The following is a 24,294-nucleotide window of genomic DNA, read 5'->3' on the forward strand; positions in this document are numbered from 1 at the left end:
TGGCAGGGCAATTTGTTGGCCACGAAAAGTCGTGAGGTTGGGTTGCAAGTTGGTTTTGGTTGCTTGTTAGTGGCAGGTTGCGTTTACTTCGTGTAGGGTTACTTGCAGTGGAGAAGCTTTGGTGCTGTCTCCCTCGCCATGAGATGCAGTACTAGACTAGCTTTGAGATTGTGGCATACTCCATTAGGCCAGTCTCCAAATGCTTATCTTGAGTGTTAGTGTAGATTTTTTTCTTAAAATATATTCCTTCAGGTATGGTACCTTGACGGCATTGGAAAAATCGAGATGAGGACGAGAGACAAACCTTCGAGACGATCCCGAGTACGAGACAGGCTCCTGTAAAATCAAGACGAGGCCGAGACTCTGTCTAGTTCAATACTTTGGTATAATATTTGCAAAATTTACCTAAACCAAATTTTACTTTACTCATTCAACCATACCAAGTGGGCACCTATCTACTTATTGATAGACAAGTGATATATTTTGTTTAGGTTCCGGGTTCGAATACCGACTGTGTCCTTTGTGAGTGTTCTTTCATCAATTTTTATTATGTCTTCAGTCGTCCTCATCTTCGCATAAAATACATAATCTCTCTTTAGCCTTGTAAGCCTGGTCCACACGTAATAGCCCCGCCTAGTTGACTGCACTTGTTGACACTCGGTGCAGTGCAGGTGTATCCAGTATCAGAGTGGTCCAAGGAAATTACATTCAACCAACTACACGGAAAGCGGTGTTCAAGTTCAGAAGATTCAACAAATGCCTGTCTGCTGCCTTAAACGTTCATTTGATTAGTTAGCACTCACCACGTGATCATACACCACACATACACTGACCCAGAACGTAGTGCAAACGGTGCAGACACCAAATACACTACTTGACTCCAAATCAACGAACTAGACGAGTCGGTATTGCACCGTGCAACCAACTAGACGCTTCAGTGCAAAGAGAGTCAAAGAGTGCAGCCAACTAGACGGGGCTAATGCTTTAGTCGTCACCTTTGCATGATCGATCATGCCAGACGAATCAAACAAACACTACGTGTGAACGAAACACAGAGCTTTGTTTTCAAGCAAAACGGAAGACAAGTGAGCATGTAGACGCACATCCATCAAATCAGTCAAACTTCGTTTAATTTTGCGCTGGGTATCGTTGATATTGGACGAGTAATGTCTTGTTTTTCAATTTCTGGGGTTTTTAGCGATAATAATTTGCATTAGGTGTCCATATCCATACGTAAATGATTGATTGATTTGGTGTTTTAAGTCCATATTATGCACAGTAAGGCTAATCGGGACTGGACCTACAGTTTAAAGTTGGATCCGAACCACTATGTGCCTCCACCGGGTATCAAACCCAGTACTCCTTGATTACAAGGCGGCGACGCTACCACTGCGCCATCGGGGAGGCCCATACGTAAAAAAATATGCCAGTTCTCATGATCCTGCCGTAATTCACGGAGCAAATTGATATGTGAGAATTTACCCCTCTCTAGATCACTGTGAGCGATGTGCAACTCTTTTTTCAATCTCACCTCACACACTGAAATTATACTTGTCAATAATGCTTCATCCATGTTGTTTTTGGAAAGACTGAAATAAAAGACTGAGAAAAGGCATGAATAGTGTTGCCGCGTGTTTTGCGTCAGTCTTATCTGTCAAAGTTACCTTTCATGCAGGACTGAGGACAAAACATTGTGTGGACCAGGATTTAGAATACTGATTCAAATTTATGTACCCCAGATATACACAAGCGCGAGAGAGGCCCTGTGCGGTGGCATGCGTCGCACACCCCCTGGCGTAGCCGTATAATAGACTCGTCGTCAGTGCTATACAGTTAAATATGGAACCCTACTTTTCTTATACAGGGATTAGCTTAAAAGAAATACAGTTTAAAAGCTTTATAAATTGAAATTTATTTGTTACATCAGAAAGCATTTAGTGCTGTTGTATAGAGAAAGTCTTCGTTTACGATCTCCGCTTTTCGTTTGTCTTCCTGACGTCAGCATCACGTGAGCACTCTGGCCGCTACCCAGGTGGAGAAGGCTTTCTGCGAGATTGAAATTGCAAAAACAAATTATGTTACTATCGTGCAGCGTCGTTTTGGAACACGGTATGGTAAACAACCACCCACAAGGCAGTCAAGCTACAATTGGAGCAACAAATTTCAGGAAACTGGTTGTCTGTGCAAGGGGAAAGTAGTGTTTGGGGTGAACTGGACTATCGCATTGATATGTCGTGTTACAAAAGGGTCACACACAAAACACTTGTAACTTACCAATGTAAACTTCAAGACGTACTCTTCAAACCATGTAAGTATTCCAGCCCAATTATTAAAACTTCTATCTGTAAAACTTTGAAAGTGTCTATTCCTTTTAGGTTAACCCTGTATAATTATATGATTGTATTCCGCATGTTGTCTTCCGTGTCTCGGAGTAACACTGTAAACACTTCCTGACTTGCATTGGTATTTGGATGAGGCACCATACCGTGCAGTTGAAAGAAAGATGATATACCGTCGCATGTTTATACAATTCAATTGAAGCACCATTGCCTTTCTTTGGTCCACGGGCTTAAGGCTCGAAGAAAAGCACACAATGAACTTAATCAAGCACCAATATACCTGGCAGGAAGCCAGAGAGAGAGTCTGCAGGAATCTTGATGAAGCCTTCGGGTTCTTGCGAAGGAGCAGAGGAAGTGAAAGGTTGCCGCGACAGAAGTCCCCCGCCTCAGACGACGCGTTCTAGAGGGCGAGGCACGTCGAAAGATGGGGTCGGAGGTCGCACAGGAAGAGGCGGTTGCCGAGAGAAGAGGGGTCAGGCGATGTGACCAATTGCGACACGTTGCCCGATAGCTAGCTGTCGTCCCGGAAATTTTCGCTGCGGCTACCGGGAACGGGTCACTGAGCAAGCTGGATCACCCTGTGTAATTTTTAAAAACTCGACGGGACCTAAGCTGTTGCGCAATCACAGCTCTTGATCTTCCAAGGAAGCTTTCGCATGAACTGAAACTTCAAATAGCTTCTTAAAGGAGATGCTGTACCAATTCTGTTATACTTGGAGTGGTTAGCACGCTACGATTCCAGGGGTTCTGGGTTGGAATCCCTCTCTGGGCATTGTTGTTCTTTGCGAGTATCCTTTCATGAATTTCATCATATCATCACACATCGTCATCGTCGCAATTAGCCAACAGTGGTAGAAAAATCGTCGCTAAATAATAAAAGTCAAACTCGGAATTCGAGTTACTTCGATATTTACATAAAAGGTGAAGACACTATTAGGGAGACCCTCGTATTGGAATCGAGTTCCCGGACATGTGAAGCGTGGTTGCATCCTACGAGCACGCAAGCAAGCACGCGTACGCACAGGGAGAGAGAGTTTGAATTTTCTTCAATTCCACTTTAGGCTTGTCGGAATTGGACCTATACTGTAGTTGGAAATGAGATTCTAACTGATATCGAACCTGGAACCCCTAGATTACAAGGCGAAGACGTAACCATAAAGTTATCGGGGAGGCTGTGATAGAGTGAAACTTAGTCTTCGATCATTTACTATGATATTGGCATCGGAAAAGAGGTCCAAGAGATCGTATGGCCATCATTCAAAAGTCACTGACAAGTTGTTCAAATACTACTTCAAATACTAATTTATATTATGTTATTTAACGTCCAACCCTTGACGATATTTTGTCCTTTCTTGTATATTAAGAACATTTATATATTTTTACACATAATAGTAATTTGTATTAGTCTTAACACTACATCACACCAAGCACAATTGTGTCAATTAATTTGTGTATCCCTTGTGTATTTGTTTTCAATTGTTTTTTTTTAGTGTGTAGACGAGCCTTTGTTCTCAATTTTGTATTTGTTCTTTTTGTGTCTTCTTTGTGTTTCTTTCTTCTTTGTTATTGTACAAACATTTAGTATGTAGAATGTATTTAGTATGTAATGTATACATCGGGGTTAGGTGGTAGAACAGCCGCAGGCTGAACCTCGCCCTTTAATAATGGAGAATTGAATTGAACGTCACTGTTCTGCCACTTTTGACTAATAGTGAGTATGAGTGATAATTATATGAAATTGATGAAGGAACACTCGCAAAGAACACCAATGCACAGGCTTGGATTCGAACACAGGGATTTCTGTGACTAGTCCGACCGACCTCAGCGAAGCAGTTCGAAATTTCCTTTCCTTTCGAAAAACCCTCATATTTCAAATTCTGAAATATTACAAATCCTTAGAAATTCTTCTAGATGATTCATGTGAATCTTAATTTGGTGTGCTTTCGCTGCTGCCTAGATATTCTCAATAGTTTCGTGGCTTCGTAAGCCTATTAAACTACTGATAATATCTAGACAACAGCGAATGCAAACCACACGAAGTTGCACGTGAATGCTCTAGTACAGCGGTTCTCAAACTTTTTTCTCATTGTCGCAACTAAAGGTCTAATGTACCCCCACCATAGGTTTTCTCCGAATTAGTGGGTTTAGGGGAATTTCTTTTGCTGCCTGATTGGTGGGGCGTTTTTGATAACAGTTGGGCTGAAAAGTTCGTAGGCTGACTCATAGATTGCGTTACTAGAATTAAATCCATGTGATTTTTACTTAGTACTAACCTTCAAAAGATAAGTGTATAAATTTCACAGCTGCCGGATAATTAGTTCGTGAGATATAGCATTGTGAGTGAAGCAGCTTTTGTTATTGTGAAAAAATGGATAAAAAATAATTTCGTGTGTTAATAAAGCATTGCTTTTTGGCGAAAAAAAATACTGTTGAAGCCAAGGCTTGGCTTGATAAACATTATTCGGACTCTGCACCAGGAAAATCAACCGTTGAGAAGTGGTTTGCTAAATTTAAACGAGGCGAAATGAGCATCGAAGACGATGCACGCAGTGGACGCCCCGAAGAGGCTGTTACCCACGAAAACATCAAGAAAATCCACAAAATAATTTTAAATGATCGTAAAGTGAAGTTGATCGAGATAGCTGAGACTTTAAAAATATCAAAGGAACGTGTTGGACATATTGTGCATGAATATTTGAACATGCGAAAGCTGTGCAAAAAAGTGCTGTTTCATCAAGACAAAGCACCGTGTCACAAATCAATGAAAACGATGGCAAAATTATATGAATTAGACTACGAATTGCTTCCCCATCCACCATATTCTCCAGATCTGGCCCCCACTAACTTTTTCCTGTTTGCAGACCTTTTAAAGAATGCTCGCTGGAAAGAAATTTAGCACTGATGAAGAGGTAATCGCCGAAACTGAGGCCTATTTTGAGGCTAAAGAGAAATCGTACTATAAAAATGGCATCGAAAAATTGTATGACCGCTATAATCGTTGTATCGCCCTCAAAGGCAACTGTATTGAATAATAAAATCGAATTTTGTCAAAAAAAATATTTTTTACTATGTTAGCCTACGAACTTTTCAGCCCAACTGTTATGTTGGAGGCGTGTATCTGCAATAGAGCAAAATGGCATTCGGGCTGTATGTGGAAAGATGGTAAACAAATAAACATTAGAATCCTACGTTTATTGTTTTTGAGTGTTACTACGTTTTCAATCTTTATGATTAGTTACAAAAATAAAAATGAGAAGCATATGCATGCTAAGAAGTATATATAATAAAATAATTTCCATATATTTTTTCCAGAGTTATTGAAAAAAATAAACAACAAAAATAAGTTTGTAAACAAACTGTCAAGCACAATTTTGGAGGTTTTATTGTTGTGTGGTTACTCTCGACATTTCCTTTCCGATCTGACCGCGTACCCCTTCCAAGTCGTTCATGTATCCCCTGGGGGTACGCACGCCACAGTTTGAGAACCGCAGCTCTTGAAGGAATTCTAAGGATTTGTAATATTTCAGAACTTGGAATATCATGGCGGTTTTTCGTAAGGAGAGGAAATTTCGAAAACAGCTTTTTTGGCGTCTGCCAAAGGCAACATACACTGTGGCAATTCGCAAATGTAAAGTTGTATTTGAATTTGAATTTGAATTTAAAATTTTGGGTGCGTCAGCACTAAGGCTATTTTGCACCCGTCACATTATACGGGATCCAGCCCCTTATCGTTACAAATCACAACTCTGACGTTGCAGAACTAAAATCATAAAATGTTCTGACTTTCGCTAAAAGCTGAGGCTGTAAAGGGGCACTCAGCACACATAAGGACAAAAGAACAGGACAACACAAACAAAATTATACTGGCCATGGGGCCAGTCGCCAGAGCCTCGTTAGTCTTCAGTCCAGGGTGCACTAACGTGGAAGTGAGGTTGACATTTAGTGTACTACGTGGAAGGTCACCCCTTACACCCCAAATGTAAAGTTGTATACTGGCTCTAGTCAGTGGTGTTAATATCGTAATATACCATGGGAACTCAGCCAACAAAATTATTCAAGAAGTTAGAAATAAATACCAATTCCACCACTGCGGTTCCACAAAACTTTGGTATCTTGGTGTGCAGGGACACAATATCCACGCGCAATATGCTTAAAAGATGCCGGACATGCTGAATTATACGGCTTTTCCTCGTCAATTCACAAGGATTGTCACTGGTTTCTCTTTGGCAAAGTTACGGCCAGCTTAGAATTTATCAGGCATGTTTTTCTGGTGAGCAGACGCACAGAAATTCAGGGACATCGTTAGCTCTCACAGCGGGAAGCCTGTAACAAGATAGTTGCGGAAGACCAAGTCCAAGAGGGATGTAAGAAAAGAATTATATTTCCAATCATGCAATAATGTGCAGAAAGATGTAACGTATTACCATTCCGGCTTCCACCAGCATGAAAGAATCTACTTGGTCCAGCAGGGAGTTTGCTGCTTTCGGGATGAATGGCCATATGCAAATTGGCGATGCTCTTACACCGGTTGCCAATATTTCAAGCTGCAACCTGCTTACTTCTGGTTTGGTGCGTAGATTTAACGAGGGGCGCTGTCAGACGGGCCAGTGTCTTTGTGTGTGTGTGTGTGTGTGTGTGTGTGTGTGTGTGTCGGTGAAGTTACATGAAATGTCCTAATCTTCTGTCATCGTATGAGCATTCTGTAAACTCTCTCTCCCTTTCTCTCAACAGACACGCTCGGACACGTATCTAGATATCCGGCGTGGGGGTGTCCGAACAAAGTGTCTTATAATAATAGTAATAATAATAATAACGGTTTAAATTAAAATATTTATATTAAATTAATTAAATCTATATATATATAAATGGAAGTATGTGCGTATGATATGTATGTATGTGTGTTTGTTCCGGCATAACTCTCGAACGCCTGGAGCAATTTTAGCCAAACTTGGTACACGTATGACTTACAATCTGGAAGGAAATACTGTGGGGGTAAGACACCCCTGGCACCCTTAGGAGTTGGGGTGGGAAGAGGGGGACATGCAAAAATAATCGAAAACTACCGATATTAGTGTGGAATCCATAGCTTTCGGGGTCGCTAAGATGAATTGTGAGACTCCCAATGCCGTTCCTGGAGGTGAAACTAAAAATGTTGTTTATAATCAAGTTTTGAGTTAAATTAATATTATAGTGAATTTGTAAAATATGTTACTTTGTAATTTGTATACTTTTAAATACCTGTAAATAAAATTAATTGGAATTCATTATTTTCCTGTCTAATAGAAGTTTGGGATAAATAAATACCAACGGCATGTACTATTCCTTCTGTAGAACGCCAAAATTAAAGAAATTAATGTAAAATAGATAGAGAATTGAATATATATTGAATAACAAGAAAGAATGTTATATCCAGTTCACGAAAAGTAAAGTTCCTATTTAATATTTTGTACATATTATTATATAGTAGTGTGTATAAATCTCCATTGGTACAATCATTCAAAGTCCTATGATCCCAATATAATCCTTGCCTTCCAATAACTTCGGCGGAAATAAATAACCTTCGACTAAACAACAATTATATTTTCATTATTTAAGTTTAGCACTTGGTTAGTCTTTGGGGGAAGGGGGATGGGTCCGGACCCTCTGGACCCCCCTAAATATGTCCTTGATAGTAGTCTACCAAACTCCTCTGGCGCTGTCGAATTTTCAACCCTAGACGAACAGAAGGAGCGTGGGTGATGCAATCAGCTGCTTGCCATGCAATCCTACCCCTGCGTTGCCAAAATATGCGGCGTTCTTCAATACTTAGTCGTCACTTTTATTCAATGCCAAGTATCATCATTAAGAGGAATATGTATTTATTTAGTTCTTATTTTATGTGGCGGAGATAAGGCTCATGCCTCGTCTTACACTCAACCATAATACGTATTATACATACGCGACGCGTTTTTTTTATTTATGTTAGCTTTATGAACATAAAGACTAATCGGGACTGGACACCTACAGTTTAAAGTGGGATCCGTCGTACCGCTGTGACTCCACTGGGTATCTAACCCCGGAGCCCTTTGATTAGTAGGAGATGACGTTACCACTACGCCATCGGCGAGGTCGATATTATGGTTTGATTTGCTTATTTATAATAATACAATGCCGTGATCAGCTGAAAAGCAAGTAAATGTACTTTTAATTAGAAAAGTTAAAAAATTTGAATCTGCTGACTTGTTTTTCAAGTTATCAAAAATTTTGCTGGTGCTGGGAACAGGCCTTAAGAAAGAGTATTAACTTTCTTTTTTTTTAAATATTATTTCCGTTTTCCAATTTTGTGGTTAATCGCGACGATGAGGATCAATAATGAACGGATGATGCATCCATGCTTTAACCAGGGTTTGAACCTGCGACCTCTGGCTTCATATCATGTCCGCTCCGCAATGGAACAGACAAAAGGATACGTATTTCCTCTCAGAAGATATAACCAGAGACTTTCCCAACGATGGAGGCACCCGGAAGCAGTTCGAAGAACACACCTTTTTTTGTCAATCGCCAAATGCCCTCATGCACACGCAAGGTGAGAGTTGAGAGCGCCTGTTTTGTACACTATAAATGCCAAATAGCGTTTACTGTCTTCTTCACATTACGTGTTCGCATGCGCATTGTTCTGCAAGCGATAACGAAAGGGGAAAATGTCTGACGCTGCAAAAAACTTGGCAGACCTATTATTTGCTAAAGAAGAATTTATGGCGGGAAAATGACTGGCGATTTTACAAAGTTCGAGGGTATGCTGCCTCTTCTCACCTACTGACGGACACATCGCGTGGCCAGCAATGAAAGCTTGAGTCAGTGTTGCCAACTTATCTGTTTCGTAGCCAGAATAACATAGAACGATCTGGTTTTTTTTCCTGTGTTCTTTGCGAGTGTCCCTTAATTATTTTTATTCTAATCGCCACTTCTCAATGCCGCGATTAGCCAAAATGTTGCAGAAAAGCGACGCTAAAGATAAAACAAAACGCACACACACACAAATACAAATTCCACTACTGCACAGTGATCCAGAATGCATAAAGATCGGCAAAAATATAAATTTTCACTTTTCGGTAAGGGGATAAAATATGAATCGTTCTCTAAACAACTAAATGGTGAATATGTACACGTATACTGTATATATATATATATATATATATATATATATACACGATACAGCCAAGGTTCCCAATACCGTGGAAATCCTGAAAAAGTTCCGGTAAATAATGTTTTGTTTTTTTGTATTTGGAGGATCTGATAATGAAAATGAATGCCACTCTATTCTTTGATTCAGCTTCTTGAATGGAGATATCCCACACAAGAATATTTCATAGCCTGTTTTTAACTTATTTTTACTATTGTTGAATAAACATTAAGTTCTTCAGTGTGCCACGTATATCTTGATAACGTGTTAAATGGACTGGAAATATCTTTAAAATTGCCTGGAGAAATCAGTAAATGTGTTATTCCTGTATGTGGGAATCCTTAAATTGATGCAAATTTCGCAAAAGTATAAACTGACCACATATTTCTAGTCTACTCTGTTAATCCCGCATGCATATCGGTAATTTGCTATTTATATATTATTGCAACGAATGAAAATAAAATGCAGTCAGGGACGTAACACAACAGCTCATCTTGTTGCAGTTTTTTTCTTCCAAAATGTATACATCAAATATTAAAATAAAAGTCTGTGTGATGTATTCGTGTACTAACAAAGGAGCCAAAACCAATAATTCTCATTTCCTTTCTGGTGTAGTAACTATTTTAAATAAATCCTCAGTAAGGTAATTTATCCTCAAACTTTACACGCTTTTCACAGCAGTAACTTAAATGCAATCTTACACTGCCATCTATTATCCAGATAAACTTGAAATATAGACGAAATTTGTAAAGTTTATAAGCCTACAAAAAGACAAGACTCTCCTCTGTTCATTTTATCGTTCGTTTAAGTCACATTTGAGGGTGAGGAGCAAGGGTTTATAACAGGAGTTCCCAAACTCTTTCGTTTCACAGCGCCCTTGGTGTTTCAAGATTTTTCAGCTGCGCCCAAGTCAGAATGTAGGCCTATCTAACACTTACAACCGCTCAGTTAGTGTGGTTAGGTTGCTTGCCTATAAACACATATGTTAAATTCAGAAACATTTTACATGTAGAAAGTACTAAATATATTGGATTGATGCAATGGTCCGATTCTAAAACCATGTATAGACTAACAATTAAGTGTCATTTCAATGAAAATATTGGAAACTTTCGATTAAGGATATTGACCGCAGTTGATTGGTTGATGTTTATATTATGTGCATGTCAGCACATAGGCTATTTTGCCAGTCTCACAATACAGGGATAAGCCCGTTAACTAAAACACAATTGAGGATAAATCCCTGGTCGTGGATTTAGGCGTCAGAAGCAGTTACCAGGATGTGTACCACGGGGATGCGGGGTTGACTTTTTGGTGCTTTACCTCCCTATCGATCGTAGTGGAGGTGATATGATCAGTCCCACGCTACGGCAGCTCCTCCGAGGATTGCCCCCCTTAACTCATTGATGAGGCTGGGTGAACCCCAAAGGGATAATAACCATTTTCAATAACCAGCAGTCGGTAGATATATATACTGGACGAAGTTGTAGCTCCACGAAAGCGATATATGGGTATAATTTAGGCCATTTGCATTCCACATAGTTGGCAACACTACGTTAGGTTAGATAACAGCTTGTGTGTGTTAGTAGGGTTGAGAAGAGCCTTTTATCAGTTTTGAAAACTCACGTCAAAACTTCTTTGCCTTCATTTCCAGCTTGCACATAGCACCGTAGCACAAGCGACAATAGGCGATTTCGTTTACGTTTACGATGTTGAAATCTGACACTTCAGACCAAGAACAGAACTCGCCATTGTTCTGTGGTCCACACCTAGATGGCTATACAGAACCTTATAAGGTTGCAGGAAGCGAATTCTTGATAAAAGCTGATTCTTGATGACTAAGCTTATTCTGTTGATACTAAGGCAAAGTTGCATGTAACCAAACCGATTTATATTTGCTTGAAACTTTTCATTGTTTGTTGTGAGACTCTTAATTGTGATTTGCACAATTTCTCTGGAAGTGGTTGTGTAATTGATTTTCATAAGCCTAAATGTAATTTATGTACAATAAAAACGTGAATTAAAGAAGATGGACTTCATTTTTACAACTCAATTCAATATTTATTCGTCTGTCTTCTTATTTAAAGACCCTTCAGGAAATTTTTATTTCAAATTGCATTGCGAACATGAGCGTACCGAGACTTTTTCCAGGGGCACAAACAACCCTATTAAAAACATTTTTAATATTTACAAATTTTAAACTGTTATATTTTTCCACCAGAAGTACAACTACAATTTTAAGGTTTGTGCAAAACATTGCCATTAAAATGAGCAATGGAAATCGTGGAAGCGTTTTTATAACCTTTGCCGTTACACAAAATTTGGGACAAATCATTTTCCGGGTGGGGGGGTGTTCCCTTGCCCCCTCTGAATACGCCCATGATTGAGTACTTGTTCTCGTTGCCACAAATAACTTGTAAATAAAGTGATAACCATAATCACCATTAGTCAGCGTTGTATGTACAGCAGGGACACTCCTCGGTTGTAACAATTACATTGACTTTCAATGGAATCATTACAACCCAGAAGTGTCCGTGACCGTACAATGTATTGTAAGAATGCATGAAAAATAATACTTTCTTCAAAATCTCGAACTGCCCACTACTATTGTTTTCGTAATACCTAATGTTAGCAGTAATAGTATAACGAAATACTTTTTATTTGTTAAAAGGCAGGTATCTACAGTCAAGAAAATCCAATTCAATGTGTCAATTCACAGAAAAATATTGAAGCTAGTGTACATGAGTGACAATAACGGGGTGAACCAGAGTCAGTTTGTCTGACAGTTGAATGCATTAACTGAAAATTTTCATTTATGTATAACACAAGCATCCCAAATTTTAATAAACACTCTGCATACATATATCACACGCTACTTTACTACGTATTTTGCTCTTAATATTGTACAACTTTATGTTTAAATTAGTGTAATCGAATTCCAGAACGACAGAGAACATGAAATTAAAATTTTCTATAGCATCAACATTTCGTGAGTCAGTTTTCCGTAATTTTCCATATTTTAAATGTTACTCTTGGGCTTTAATATTCTAATTTCTGCAGTATGCTGTGAAAACTGAACCAAAATAAATATGATTTGATACATTTGTTTCTTTGCATTTAACAACTTGTGTTTACAATTCAACATCTCATTGCTGGTAAGGTCACCGAATTGCTTAAAAAGTAATTTCTTGGATCCTTGTTTAATGAACCGATCGGAGTGTACTTAAGTAAAGTTAATGTCAAAATATAGGGTCTATGCATTTTTTGTACATAATGTACACAGATAAATAAATTTGTTTGGAATAATCAAGAAATAATTTCTCGTGGCGAAATATTTGTTTAAATAGGCGAGAAACAAATACGTTTCACCAGTAACAAATGTTTTTAGTGATCGTGCACATTAGTTTAGTTATCAGTCGAGTTACCAAATTTAGTAAAACCTATCATATGTTTGTTTACGGTTACAAACAAGGTTTATAAACCAGGCTTCGTTAATCCAAACATTTTTTCTGTCTAAGTGTTCCAAAATATTAACCCCCCCTCCTGCTTTTTTCTCTGGAGATTCTCTTTCTAACTCTAGCTCTCTCTCCCTCCCCCCCTCTCTCCCCTCTCTATTGTAACAGTTCTATCCTCTCTTCTCACATTCTCTCTTGCCTTCATCCCTCTTATAGTATCAGTCTAAATCCATTTTGTCTTTACGTCTGTCTCTCACATTCTCCGCTCTGTCTGCATCCTACCATTTCAAAATGTTCACTATTCTCAGTAACTTACATATATTTCACTTTACCAATCCCTTTCAATCCCTTTCTCACCTCTCTCTCTCTGACCTGTTTCTTTCTCTTTTTCTACCTTCTCTAACCCCCTTTTCTTTTTATCTCATCTACACTTCACAACTCATGTACACAAAATTAAACTTCTCACGTTCTTCTCACTTGTTCAACAAACAGATCAGATTCCACTTTAAGAACTCAAATATCAAAATATCAGCTCTGTAGACACTTACAAAATGATTCGCATTATACTGAAGCTTTCCCACACTTGAACTGCCATTAGTTTAAAGCTGTGCTAAACTGAATGTCACTTTCATTTTAGGTTTGCCATGTGGGCACCGCTTTAAGAATTCATCCAGCTGGAGTCTATCAGCATATCTTTTTGTTTCTTCACCGGTGAGGTTGCGAGACACTCGCATCTGAGCGACATGCGATTGGAACAAACGCCTACAAATGTGGCATCCCGGTGCAGGAACACCCTTGGTTGCACCTGATTTCAAACAGCAGCTTCTCGGAGTCGCGGACTCGCCGCTTCCTTCCACTCTGGGCCTGGGTTCATTTTCAGACTTGAACAATTCTGCCACTGCAGCTGCATTTTCATAATCCTTGCAGTATTCGTGGCTCTTCACTGATTTATCTTCTTGGTCCTCACGTTCATGCAAATTTGTCGGTTCTTTCTTGCCGACTTCCTTCGACTCTCTTTCTCTGCGTCCCCTCCCAGCCTCCAAATTCCTTGTCCTTTTAGGCCCACCTGCAAATATTTTCAAAATGTTAGAACGTTTTACATGATAGCTTATATAAAAATCTATTTCTCGAGATTAAAGCTGGCTAAATGTTCTAGGAATCGAAGCCAGATTGAAAATATGTTTGTATTCTGTGACTTTGTCGATATGTTATTGAGAAGCAATGGTGTGCATGTTGTACAATTATAAGCAAATGCATATTTTATAAATGAAGTGTCTATCAAGAACATGTAGTTTAATTATATAATTGAGAGTGTAACGGGTTCAAGGAATCTGACCTATGTCAATGATGGGATCATTAACCTAAACATTAATCCCAATACAACCCATTATACCGGTAACGCTGGTAGCGGTGACAGGTAGACTGCAATGACAAATTTCCTAAATATACTACCTACAATACCCCAAAATTACTGTTCCAGGAACCTAAGACACGTCATTCTATATACACAATACTTTCCATAAGACACCCACTCTTAATAGATAGGGACAAACCATATGTTATATCAACTCCTTCACCAAGCCTCTTCCCTCCGAACCCCTTTTCCATTCCAAGTGAATCGAGAAGACAGACCCTCATAAATTTCTTACTTTTACAGTATTCCCCTATTTATTTCCTCATTTACACAAGCAGAAAGATTACCCGTAGTGACCAGTGAGAGATGAACATTCCCCCCTTTCTGGAAAAGAATGTTGACATTAATACACATATAACTAATCAACTACACACTACATGAACTTTTTGGGCTGAAACGCAAAATCAGACTCAAACTATATATTCTTATTCAGCATCAAGAACGTGTGTATAGATTAATTACAAGTCTACAGCCGTCGCTTAACGTTACTCATCTAGGCCAATCGCAACATTATCCAATCAGTACCATTACATTCACCTACACGATGAGCAATAGCTTACAGAAATTATAAATCAAAGCACGTTGTGTTGTGTGAGAATAGAACTCATAATAAAGTGTCATGCCTACTAAAATATTTAACTACATACATGAATTTGTTATCATATGGAGCATGACACCAAGAAGAACCTAGTAAGATTTCAATTTTGACACTCTTAAGAAATTTCCGTAACACCAGTGTTAGGCAAATAAAACTGATTTTGGCAGGTGATGAATTTTATCCCCTTTACAAAGCTGACATTTTCATATAAAATATTCCACATTAACTTGGCTTCATTTTGTACTGAATACATTTTACAAAATTATGCTGGGTGAGTCTGTTAAAAGAGGCCAAGTGGAAAATGTGCTCCTTGCATGTAGGCAACCCTGGTACACCGAAGAGAAGAGTGGGGTTGAGAACAGTCCAGGATATCGGTGCCAAGCAGTTTAGACAACTTGACATAAACGTAAATGAATGAAAAATCACTTCTGTAAATACAGTATAGTGTAACAAAACCTACCTAGAGGAGGTGCTGGAAATGTCCTCCGTTGATCTCGAGGTACGTGTGCAGACGATACCACATGTTCTAAAAAGCACGGGCGAGGACATCCTGCTGGATGGCCTGGATAGCTGTGATAATGTTGTTCTGGAGTTTCTTCGAGTGTGTGAGGGTTGTTGCTATACACATGTCCCTTTAGAGCTCCCCACAAGAAGAAATCTGGAGAACGAGGTGACCAAGGTTGGTTCGTGCCACGGCTGATGACGCGATCAGGCGAGAACACTGACTCGATGCGCGTGGTCGTTGCACATGCTGTATGCGCCGTGGCTCCATCCTGCTGAAAGTAAGCGTTCCTTCGCTCATCCTCAGTCAGTTATTCAACAAACACGTTGAATATGTTACTGATGTAACGAGCCGAGTTCAGTCTCATCGAAGAACACGGGGATGATGCAGCGTGACGACACGGCACACCGGACACAGAGTTTCTGGGTGTGCAGTGGAACGGAACCTCCATGGACACGTGTGGATTGTCACCTTTACCAGTGTTGCGTGTTCTGGGAGTTTATGTAGCCTGACAGATGGAACCATGCTTCATCGGAAATGAACAAATGTTTTTCTGATACACCCACTAGTTCCTCGATTTGTTCTTTTTAACAGTTCATTGAAGACGATTCAATTCTCCCAACCTTCAATGTTCTCCTTCGCTCTTGTCCAGATACATGTCGAAATTCTAATTAAGTTCGTATTTTTAAGATGTGTTACTTTATTTAGACATTAATAATCCTTGAATAAAAATAACATTTGTAAGCAGTTCAACAAACACAACTTAATTATGCTAATACGATGTCAACCGTGAACTGATGATATCTATTGAGTATTCTTGGTACCAAATAGCAACTCAGTCAGCTGTACCATATGTGAGCAAACAAAGTACTCGATAGGCTTTAACGTCTAAGAACAATCCTTTTGACAAATATATAGTTTTAGCTCACAAACAAAATCAAAATGTAGACACATAAAGACACTTATGACAATGATCGTCACAAGAGTAGTATGGAAGCTTCCAGGTTACACTTCTTTGAACTATTTAATACAGAAGGAAACATATTGCTTTTCAAAATCGACAAAGCCACAGAATATAAACCTGTTGGTTACAATGTGGCCTCGCTTCATAGAACATTTAGCCATCTTTAATCTTGACACTATTCAACATATGTAAACTATTATACAGGGCCCATCTTCGTAGCTGATGTGGTGATTGATTCATGTTAAAGTGTTGCACTTTTAAACACTGTTTTTACTTTCTCTTTGTACCTACGTTTCAGAGACTGGTTCTGTATCCGTCCTCAGGGCTGTGTATTTGTCTCTCACTTGTCATCTGTCCGTGTTCCTTGAACACCGGATGTGTTTGGGGAGGCGTCGATATGCATGGTTATAGTGTAGGGTGCGATATAAACAGAGTGCCTGGGAAAATTGTAAATATATATATTATTATAAATAATTATTTATTGGTGGTCGAGGCTCCACCTCGTCTAAAGGTTTGTGTAAGACTTGGTTTTGATGTTTCCCTGGCACTTTATATTCATTCCTCCTCCTTTTTCAAGACAATAAAAAATATATCATACCATCATCTTTGCAATTACGACGCCAGGGGTCCCGGGTTCGAATCCCGGCCTAGGCATGGATGTTTGTGAGTACCCATTCATTAATTTCATCATATCATCACTCATCCCCATCTTCGCAAATTAGCCAAAAGTGGCACAAGAGGCCAAGTGAAATAAGGCAAATCAATCAATCACCTTTGCAATAAGCCAAATTGTCAGAAAAGCGACAACAAATAAGAAAAAATCAAATCATATCAATCACCTGACGCGTTCGGTTACCTAATCGACATACGTACAAATTAAGTTCTGTTGATCTGAATGGAACAGCGAAGGAAATTTTATATCCAGCATCTTTCACAACTACATAATGTCGGACGAGACACGTTTCCACCTGTGCGGGCAGATAATATCTCACTCCAACTTCATCAATTATCTCCGCAGAGGCAAAAGAAGTCATAGTTGCATGTGAAGTCAGTCGATTTGGTATTTAAGCAATTTTTTCTTGACAAAAAAAACCTCCACGATAAGCGCACGATGCAGGGTCTTCAAATTTCCTTACGCAGCAGTATCTGTTTGTTTCCTACCCTCAATTTTACTGTATTAAATCTTTTGTTGATTATCAAACTTGCACATAGCCCATCCTCCCCCCTACTCTCTCTCTCTCCGTCTGTCATAAGAATTAAGTCAATGTAAACATAAGCACGCATCTTGTTCTGCTTGCCTATTAATTCGGCTCGTTCAATTGACCGTAGCTTTATCAACACATATGTTCCATAGTAACCTACTCAGGTGGAAAATACTTTATCAAACGGACTAGATATTTCAGGTGCAACAGCGGGCATCGGAATTAACTGATAGGACTTCTAAAGGGTCACATTCTCTCTCTCTTTTCCTACTCTCAATCTTTCCTCTCTTTAAAACCGTTGGTTCCAAGTTCATTTCTTGGTCTCTAAATCCACCCGCGATCCTTTGATTACAATGTGACAATGACTAAAATCGACCCATTTTCTTGTATCTTGCCTCTCTCTAGATTTACAAAGCCTTCTAGAATCGATGAAGACGGACGCTAATATTCATTATCAGCATGCAACACTGTCACAACTTAATGTGGTTCGACCCAGGGGAGGGGAGGGATTTATAAAATTTGGGATCCCTGGTTGTCCTTTGAATTTGGCCCTGCAACCACTATTCTTAATCATATTATTATTATTACAGTATTGTTATCATGGTACTTCACTTCCGCTAATTGCGTGCTGTGTATTAATAACACTTGTAAACTTTAATATATAGACACATGTGATTAAAAGAATATTCATTAAACTTTGATAAAACAATACACTTATATTTAACAAGAGAACGCTCGCCTAAAAATGTTTCTTTCTGGTTTTCATGGCAGTAAACTGATAAACGAGAGACTCGGTCAATTCATATTGTTTCATTTTGCTATTATCATAAATTCATTGTCTTTGTCCCTTCTATTCCTTCAGCGTCTCAATTTTATGCGGCCCTTCTCCCCTGAATTTGGCGGCCCCTAGACTATATCCTAGGATAGTCTAGTGGGAAATCCCCCTGGTTGGACGGTAAATGCGCGAGGTCCATCCATTATTCGCTAATCAAGCAATGAGATTAAATTCAAGTCGAGTGCGAAATGACTGAACATCGATGAGATTCGCATTAATAAGTAAAAACAAAACAAGCAATTAATAATAATAAAAAAACACAATAAAATTGCAGTTCCTACTTACCAACTCTTGTCTTTTCCATCTCTTCCAGTCAATTGCTACTGAGAAGTCTATTAAAAGAAGAGAATATTTTCTTCACGATAGATGAATGCTCAGGAACTCAACGCTTTGCTGCCTTCTTTCGACTAACCCTTGAGTAGTTATGAGTAACCCAGTTGTTGTCAAGCGTTATCAGATATGTAATACAATGCAACAAGGGTGTGTTGATGTCAACGGGAAAAAATGCGATCATAGTTTCGCTTATCGAATGTTTTGTTTATACCCGGCTGTGATAATGAATTCCACTGGTGGATCTATTCTAAAAGGATCAAGAATATGCAATTGCGACGTTCGGGTGGATTTAGCGGGGGACACGGGAGCACGTGCCCTCCCAAAGGCTATGACTAAGTATGATGAAAAGATGATTTCGATAATTCCCAACAAACAAGCAAACGTCCGGACAATACAACATAGAATAGAATCCTTCAATAATATCCCTACCCAGACTGCCAAAGAATACAAAGAAAAGTTTAGCGCAAAATTTAGCAACTCTCCTTGATTTGATTTAGTTTATTTTACTTCGCGTTTTGTGCCTCTTGGCTAATTTGCGAAGATGGGGATGAGTGATGAAATGATGAAATTGATGAATGGACATTCACAAACAACCAAGCCCGACCGGGATTCGAACCCGGGACCCTTGGCGTCGCAGCGCGATGTGCTAACCACTCGGCCACAGGGTCAGGCCCAACTCTCCTTGAAATTCAAACTTGCAGTCACTAAAAATCGAATCTAGGACAGATTGATTAAAAGATGATAAAGTTAGAATTACGATAATGACGTTAATACACATACAAGACCACCTGCAGAACTGAGTACAAATAGTGTTTTATATCTTTTCCCTATAGTTTCCGGTACGCCAGCACAGGGAAGCACTTTACCTTTACCTTTTTTTACGCTAGATTTTTACACAAAGAGGTCTAACAGCGCAATTTATATTAAACAAATGATGATTTGGTTTATTTGACTTCGTTTTCCTTCCACTTTTGGCTAATCGCAAAGATGAGGAGAAGTGATGAATATGATAAAATTGATGAAGGAACATTCACAAAGAACTCCCCTGCTCAGGCCGGGATTCGAACCCTGGACTCCTGGATTCAAATGAAATAACAGGTAAAAATATGTAATATGGTTACATTTTACCACACTATGATGAGTACCAATATAATCATAAAGGTATAAGTTGTTAGTATTTCGGTAAAACATGGATCTCAAGGTCTACCTCGGACTCAACTTGCTACAAAGGAAGACTCTTGCACCACTATAGGCATTGTACTGGTTACGTAGATCATTTTGCAAACTATTGTCAAGCAGCCAAAATGTCAACTTCTCTTCTATGTGCTACCTCTTGGTCTGCAGTTTGCAGACTGAGGCTATGGCGTCTAGATCCATGGACAATATAATCCACTATGAGACTTTTGTTTTGCCTATCCTTATGTGTATGTAATTAATTGTCCTTCTATCAATTTCACCATCCATACTCATCTTCGGATTAGCCAAAAGTGTCAGAAAAGTGAAGTGGGGAGAGTGAAAAGTTTTGAGCCTCACAGGGAAGGGGTGTGTGAGCTATAGTTCCTCATTATGATTTCTCTACATAATCACATAATCTCTATAATCATCCCCCAGATCAATGCACTTCTGCATTCTGTGCTGGAATTTGTTTACAGTCATCTGGTAAAATGATTTGTCCTGAGTCTCACACCACTGAATGACCACCTTCGTCCGTGTGGAAGTGACGTCCTCGAAGTGAATTCTTCATAGCAGGGAAAATATGAAAATCTGACGGGGGCAGGTCGGGGGAATAAGGTGGGTGGGGAAGTGCGGTGAAGCCACACTCGACCAAAGCAGTGAGGCCTTTTCGACAGACCGAATTACGGCCCTGTCGCCCACTCTCTGACACTTCATTCATTTTCAACCTGACAAAAGCATAGAAGAAAACAGTGAATTTCATAAACGTTCGCACAGTGTGTCCTAAAACTCAAACCTTACATCCTCCAAAATTTTATCTACCTAGCATCATCACTCGTTCCATGTGAGGCTCAAAACTTTTCACTCTCTCCTCGTAAAATAAATCAATTCAATGAAGGCCAATTATTGTAGGTGTTATGAGAAAGCATTAATTCTTTCTGTTGGTCAAATCACATTTCTTTGTTGGGATAAAGAATTTTGGACGCTCTTAAATTATAGAACAAATGTTCGTAAATGACGTAACCAGCCGCTTAAGGGGCTCATTTCCTCTTGAGAGGCCCTTACCGTCGCGGAGAAGACTACAAAACCTCCTTTTCTTTCCCAAAAAATAACTTTGTCTGGTTACAGGATTGAAGGACACACTGTGCTAAATTTTAGATTTAAAACATCTAGCAACTCTTATGCTGTGAAGATAGTTTATTTATATTCATTCATGCTAAACCATTCTGTGAGTGGCAGAATCAACATTTTCAGAATTTTGAACAAGTGGAAAGTTAGCACACAAACATGTTAACAACTACAAACTACCTCTTCATTTTATGGTGGCAGAAATAGGGAAAGCTAAAAATCCAAATCAAGCAACCAGACATTTCTGTAATTTATAGTCTCGCTCCGGCTTTTCGTTACGTATTTAATTATGTACTTGAAACTAAACCGCGCATTTAGCCTTCTCGTGAATTGCACGCGGAAAATGATGAGTGGCTCTCTGTTGCCTCCGGGGTGATGCATTACGAGCCTTGATCAGCCTTGTCTTTTAGCCTCAGCAGCGTTGCCAACCTCCCGATAACAAACAAATGCTGTTTAATCTGTGAAATAATAATAAATGCTGATAAATTGCTCCAGGATCTACAATGATAATGAATTTACTATTGTTGATAATTGTTAATAGCAATTGATTATTATAAATATTTTCGGATGATTGTAATTTTAGGTTATGAATCTACTTTTCGAGATGAGTTCGGCACTGGACTAGAGAAAGTTTGAGGTGAGTCATCGACTTCAAGGGGTATAAGGGGTGAAGACACCAAAATGCCAACCTCGCTTCCAGGTAGTACACTCTGGACTGCATTCTGCGAGGCTCTGGCATCTGGACACATGGTCAGCATAATCCTGTATGGGACTTGTGTTGTGTTCATATGTGTTTGTGATTGTCCCTTCATCTATTTCATCTAGATATATGACATAATTTTTTTTCTACCTTTTCTCTTTGATATATGTAATTCTATATTGTAAACGAGATAAATGAAGAAAATAATAATAATAAAAAAAACAGGTGAACTGGTAAATTCGGAGCAAATGACGTCCTGGTTTAATGAAAGGCACCAGGACTTTAAGCTCATACCCTCGAATGTATGAGGTTGGAGGCGGGTTGCTTCCGGGAGATCACCTTTTTTTTTTTTCATGTTACCACCGTTCAGCCTCATCTTCGCAAGTAGCCAAAACTGGCAGAAACACGAAGTACGATAAGAAGAAATCAATCAAATCAATCGTCGACTACAAAGCGGAACATTTGTTTTATTTGTCGGCCAAACTTTCTACCGATTTCTTGCCAGAAATATTCTTCGCGAGGTAAATGGATGATAGCAGATGAAAAAGATGTGGAGGAGGGTGTGGTTGGAAAAGCATGCTCCTGGACAGGAAATATGATCTGGATGCAATTTTAGTTTTAATTCATGAAAATATCGCCACTTTAAGTGAATTTCTCCCTCCCAGAGAAGCAAGTTTGCAAATTATGCTATTTTCCCATTATGCCAAACACAGGGTCGAAGCTCAAATTGTGCTAGGTTTAGCGTCATTATGCTAGGGTTGGTATCACTGAGCTTCAGACAGCAAGAAGTGGTGATGCCGATACTCGTCAGACCCGCGTGTAATGATAGCTTGCATCCTTCTCAGCGTGACGTTGCAGCCCATTCGTTTTGTGGCCGAAGCGAGAAATCAACTGAGTCATGAAGGCACACCCGGTCGTTTCTCTCCTGCGTTATGACTGTTTAACGACAAGAGGAGCAATACGTCCTCCATCAAGTGCACCTACGTGTAATGTGTATGCATACGGAAGGGATGTGCTCCGGTGGTGGATTGTTTGACTGTACTCTACTTGCGTCACTTCCGGGTGATCTGTCTTGTTCCATTAAGCTCTTATCACTCTTGTGGGCTTGTCTTCACCCTTTCTTTTCAACTTGTAAATGCATGTCTTATTCCTTTCTTCAAGATTTCTAATTCCTCAGTCCGTGTAAAGCTTACAGGCTACATTTTAGCCACGCTAATCTCGAGAACTAGTGGACAGAATTTTCAAACACTGAGCCTGATCTTTGAAAAATGCCATTTATCGCTATCTGTTGTATGATTTTCTTCAGTTACTGCATTTCCTCCACAGAAAATAACTAATTTTCACCTTAAGGAAAAATAGCTCAAAACAAGCGTGAGCTCGCCCTCAAGTTCGTAACAACTGCGAGTTCAATCTTTAAGCTAGTCAGCGAGCCTATAGTGTTTGCAGACAGCATCTTGTGAGGGAGATGTGCAGTATATTCTGCGCAATCGTCTAAGTAAAAAACTGAGTTAAGTGGGCAAGAATTCCCTTGCAACATCAGATGTTCGAGTCGCTTCCAGTATGCGCTTGAGAAATGAACAATCTCAAATAAACCTTCCTTCCAAACTGATTAATTTCAATGCACGTGTTGGAATGCATGATACTGTTCAAGACACAATGAACAATTGTAACGTTCAGATGAAACAGGGTAAAAAAAGATGATTGTTGCTCTTAACAATGATACTGCTCCAATTTAGGCCGTAATTGTTGGATTTTCTCACAGCCTTCGTCTCTTTCTTCCTGCTTGAGAATATCTTCATTGAGTCTGTGAGAGTTTTTACCTTGTCTTGTAATTTCTTTCACCGTACAGAACTTGCTGGGATCGTAGTTGCGTTAAACAAGATTTCTTTCTGTTCTTCCTTACAGTTTGATTGAGGATCGGTCCTTGGGAATCACCAGCATTTCTGGCAACCTAGAGCATGGAAAAGATTGTTTGATTCAAGATGGACTGAGAAGTGCTTCTGTGTGCTGTAGGACGACTATCGGTATGAACGATGTGACTGAGGTTACCTGCTAGTGTTGTAGAAACGTGCTTGTGTGACTTTTTGCACCACTCAGGTGACATCAATCAAGGATGGGTCAGATTACCAAGCAGGCGTTATTCTTGACCACGCTGTCCATCGCTGTGATCATTGGGATATCGTCTGGAGCGAACGGAAGGGTAAGTAGATTAAATGTTTTTTGTTTTTTTATACTAGTGATACCATCCATAACTAGTTACATTTACCTAGGGGTACGGAGTGGGTGCAAGGGGGTATTAACCACCTAACATTTTCACTTCGAAATTTAGTGTATGTGAATCTTACCGACTTTAATCGACACTATTATACCCTAAGAAACGATTAAGCTTTTTTGAAAGTTCCAATCAGCGAGGGATGGTCATTATTTCCTATGTAATTGAATGTATCAGTGACATGGTGGAGGTGTTTAAAAACTCTTGTACACCCAATGGC

General features: G+C 39.3%; 1 protein-coding gene across 2 annotated transcripts in view; it reads left to right on the forward strand.

Moving 5' to 3' along the window:
- The window catches only part of LOC145998676 (uncharacterized), a 144,203-nt gene that overhangs the window by 72,236 nt on the left and 47,673 nt on the right, over positions 1-24,294 (forward strand). For both annotated transcript variants that reach the window (XM_083135144.1, XM_083135149.1), the window contains exon 2: positions 23,708-24,002. In XM_083135144.1, the coding sequence (XP_082991270.1) occupies positions 23,916-24,002 (87 nt within the window). In that variant the 5' untranslated portion in view covers positions 23,708-23,915. The remainder of the gene's footprint in view (positions 1-23,707; positions 24,003-24,294) is intronic.

Source organism: Lepisma saccharinum, chromosome 1 (genome assembly GCF_977018435.1).
Source record: "Lepisma saccharinum chromosome 1, izLepSacc3.1, whole genome shotgun sequence".
NCBI classification, from domain to species: domain Eukaryota; kingdom Metazoa; phylum Arthropoda; class Insecta; order Zygentoma; family Lepismatidae; genus Lepisma; species Lepisma saccharinum.